We start from the raw sequence: 4,168 nt of genomic DNA on the forward strand, positions 1-4,168 counted from the left end.
GAGGGGGGTAATTTGGGGTTACAACCATGGAAACTTGGACATTAGAAATGGGGGAGACAAGAATCGAACCGCCAACCGACGATGATGATTTGGTGATATTAACCAAAGCGTTAATATCAAAATATGACTTTCATCATGTTAAGAATTTCCTGGTTCCGCTTCTTTATTGCGATGCATACTCAAAGTTCTTTCTTGGTCAATGTCCTAAACTTCCAAGTTTCACAGAAATCTGTTAAGTAGTTTTTGCATAATCCTGCTGATTGACAAACAAACCAACAGGCAGGGACAAAAAGAAGAGCCTGTTAGGTTTGAGCATCACTGTACACCATTCTGAACAGTGATGCTCAAACCCTCAAATCAAGTCTCAGTGATTAAATACTTTCTTGAGTTAAAGGGGACCCACTTCTTTCAATGACTCTAGGTCTGTGTTTCAATTTCACCTTACAATTGAAATTTTAAATCTAATTACTGTCTCCTCCTTGCAAGTGGTACACCAGTCCAGACTACAACCTGTTTGGTCCGTACGTGGAGCACCGAAAGCTCCATCCTGGCAAGGCGTTCTACATCCTTCACCCCAGCTACGTGTGGCAACTCTGGGATGTGATTCAGGGCAACACTCAGGAGAACATCCAGCCCAATCCTCCCTCATCTGGCTTCATAGGTCAGTACTGCATTAATATACAGTCTGTATGCATGCTGTGTGCAACTGTTCTGTTCTCCAGCCTCTGGAGTCTTATCATTTCCTTGCCTGCTCCAGGAACAGATATAGGAGCACACACACACACACACATACACATATGGTAAGACATGATGACATTTTTATCTTCAGTGTGTGCAGGGACATTATTAGCATTCAGCATGGCTTTGCAATGCACTCCAAAGCCGACCGCCCATGCAGTGGGTTGTGGGAATAGCACCAGTCTTAGAAACTACACAGCATATCAATATCGACTTTGATTTTCAGAAATTTCAATATCTTTTACCCCTGAAAAAGCCACATAACAGAGCACATCCAATTATGGCAGAAGTCTTGCCTCCAACAAGTGGACATTTAATATCATAATTGATAGACATATTTATATTTTCAGACCCGATGCTCACTCGGACATAGTTTTTATTTGGAGGCTGTCAGGAGAAGCTTTGACTCCGACATTTGTGTCTCATATACATTTCCTCTGGAGGATTTTCAGATTTTTAACAAACTTTTCCGTGTATTTTGTACAAAACAAACCTACTATACTGAAAATATCTCAAGATTAATTTTTTGCTGTCTAGGTGTTTTGTTTTCAAATTAAAAGCTGTAGCAACATTGCAGTACAATTACCCAGAAACTGCTTATTTTAAGGCTCATTAATCCAGCAAGGACTATCTAATAGTAGAGCAGGTATTTTAGATTCATAGTCTCTGAGGTTCAGATAAATTGTTCTAGACCTCCACGATAAGAGAAAAACCTGCAATGTGCAATAACATTGTTTAGTATTAAGATGACGATATTACTTGCAATAAATGTGCAGATATTGAAGTGAGCATATAAATTGTGCTCCTCAGCCACCACAGTCACCACCACATTGACCCCTATTCATCTGAGGGAAGCTGACAGCCAATGGGTGTACCTGATTGGTCAAAGGATGTGACTACATGGTACATGCATCCATCTGATGTACCTCAAATATGCAGGTGTTCCCCTCAGGCTCTGCAGAGCTTATGTTGAGTGGGAACGCAGTGTAGCGGGTCAGACAGGATATATCTTATGTTAGTAATACAGTGAGCCATATAAAGTTCTTCATTGATGATCTTACTGGTTCTTACTCATGCTATCAGGAACAGGGTCAGAACAGAAAAAAAAGCAGCAAAGTCTCTGCAGCACGTGAACTCAACAAAAAACAAAACAAAAATCCAATTAAATCATGAAAACTGTGAAAACACAAACATCAGTCTCTATCGGTCATCTCTTCCATCCTCCTTCCTCTGCTGCTGATGAGCATTACTGGCCTGTAGCAATTAATATGCAAGAAGACAACACATTTTAAACTGTGTAACAAAAGACAGTTGCAGCCTACATGCAGACGACTTTCCTTTTAGTTAACCAGTGCAGTGCCTGTTGGTTTTCATCCATCGTCCAACGTTGTTGCTGATTCCCTGTAACGGATCGTTGGAACTGATCCTGGATGACAACTCTCTGCTACACAGGCATTAACATCTTATTGAGTAGATGTCATGAATGAAAAGCATACAGGGTTTGATTGAAATTTTAATCCTATTGCGTGGTAAGCCTTCACCGCCTACATACTCATTAATAATGTTCCCTGCTTGAGACTTTTGTGTATAATCTAATGTACTGTAAATTAGAACTTTCTGATTAACTATGACTTTACAATGCATCTCTAAATTATTTGGGGCCTGCTATATGAGGGGTTCAAGCTATAATAAGACAGGAACCCCCCAGTTTCTCTTTTTCAAAATTGTGAATACTCTCAAAAATAATTAGTTTCTTTGGAATGCGACGTATTGTTGTGTCACACAAAAGCTGTGATGTCTCCCAAACACACATTCCTGTTATCATTCATGTGGAAAATGCCTTGGTTCAAAGCACCCTTGTGCATTAAGCCTACTTAAAAAATGGATTCTGACCTCTTGTAAATGTTGCATGTTTCATCTGGCTTATTTAACAGTTTTGATTGTGTTTTGGAACCCTTAATGTATTTTAAGTTGCTGAACAAAATAAGTACAATCAATATATCTATGTCTTGATTTGGATACCTTTATTTTTTGCAACCACTTTACATAATACAATTTAGTAAAACCAAATAAATGATTTTTACAGTGTATGAACAAGAGCCAAGACCCGTTTTCCACAGGAAATGAATGGGGAAGCACAGGTCGTCAATTACTGCTTCTGTTAGGGAGACATGGCAACAAAGCCGTCAATGATCTGACTACTTTAATTTATTATCTAGGGAAACAGTGCTCTATCTGATTGGCCAAATATATTCACATGCAGATGGTTAATGCATGGCACCATTTATCGCAGTTCAAGCAGACCTTTGTGATGCGTATATATCGCACAATGAACTATGACAAACAAGATACTCTCCTCCTCTTCACCTCCCCAGGTTTACACTTTCATCTGTCTGTTAATCTCTCCAATCATGGTCATAAAACAAGTGTAATCAGCGTCTGCCGTTAAAAGTCTAACAATCTCGAATTAAATATGACGTGATGATCATTCACATTTTATTCATACCTCGACCTGAACAAATGATATAAAATTCTACAAATGTAAACCTTAATGTTCATCACTGCTGGAAGTTTTGTCTCACAGTTACATCCAGTGTCACAAAGTGACAGCTACAGGCCAGGATTCAATGTAGCAACAGATGCAAATCAATGGTTACTTGTGAATTACCGCAGCGTAATCAGTGACTTCTGTGCTCTGATGACATCCATCTTACATAACATCATCTAACCTCCCCCCCCTCTCCTGCTGTGCTCTTATTTCTCTTCCAAGTTCTCCCCATTTCTCTCCCGCTCTCTTAACTGGGTCCATTAACATGGCTGGTCTGACTCCTCCATTGCACACTGCTGTACCTTGGAATCCGTCTTACTGATGGATACTTGTATACTTGTATGTCCTCTGGAGGACCTCAGGAGAATAGGGTCCGGACTTTCTCCTGAGGTGTTCTTCCACGCATGCACAACGCAGCATTCAAAGCAACAAATCCTCCAGAGGATTCAGGTGCCAGGTGGTGCTGGATGTAACATTTTCATTCAACTGTGGAGATCACACAGACTGTCTCGATAACTTTGTCATTGTCCTCTGCATATATAGTGCTCCTTATAAATCCGGTGAGAATCCGTTGTCTGTTTTATTTTTTTTATATTTGCGTCTTGTCCGTGTTACAAACATCCTCAAACTCCTCCTTGACTCTGCCTCACAGCCTTCATCCTTTTTCGTCCTGAATGGGCCTCTTGTATCCCTCTTACTCCTTCTGTGAATTGGCTTAATAGCTGCCACCATTTGCGAACAAAGACAAAAAACTGTGTCCTTTCTTTCTCTCTTTACTACCCACAATGCCATTGTACTGTGAAGTGGATCTTCTGCTTATATGAAGTCAAGTTTCTGTTCGCTGCTCCTGTCCTTTGGCAAGGCGACACATGCTAGAAAAAC

General features: G+C 40.2%; 1 protein-coding gene across 1 annotated transcript in view; it reads left to right on the top strand.

Annotated features, from left to right (window-relative positions):
* The window catches only part of st6gal2a (ST6 beta-galactosamide alpha-2,6-sialyltranferase 2a), a 47,516-nt gene that overhangs the window by 34,932 nt on the left and 8,416 nt on the right, over positions 1-4,168 (top strand). Inside the window, exon 6 of the mRNA XM_062403064.1 lies at positions 487-661. Within this exon, the coding sequence (XP_062259048.1) occupies positions 487-661 (175 nt within the window). The remainder of the gene's footprint in view (positions 1-486; positions 662-4,168) is intronic.

The sequence above is a fragment of the Platichthys flesus genome, chromosome 13 (assembly GCF_949316205.1).
Source record: "Platichthys flesus chromosome 13, fPlaFle2.1, whole genome shotgun sequence".
In the NCBI taxonomy this organism is placed as follows: Eukaryota; Metazoa; Chordata; class Actinopteri; order Pleuronectiformes; family Pleuronectidae; genus Platichthys; species Platichthys flesus.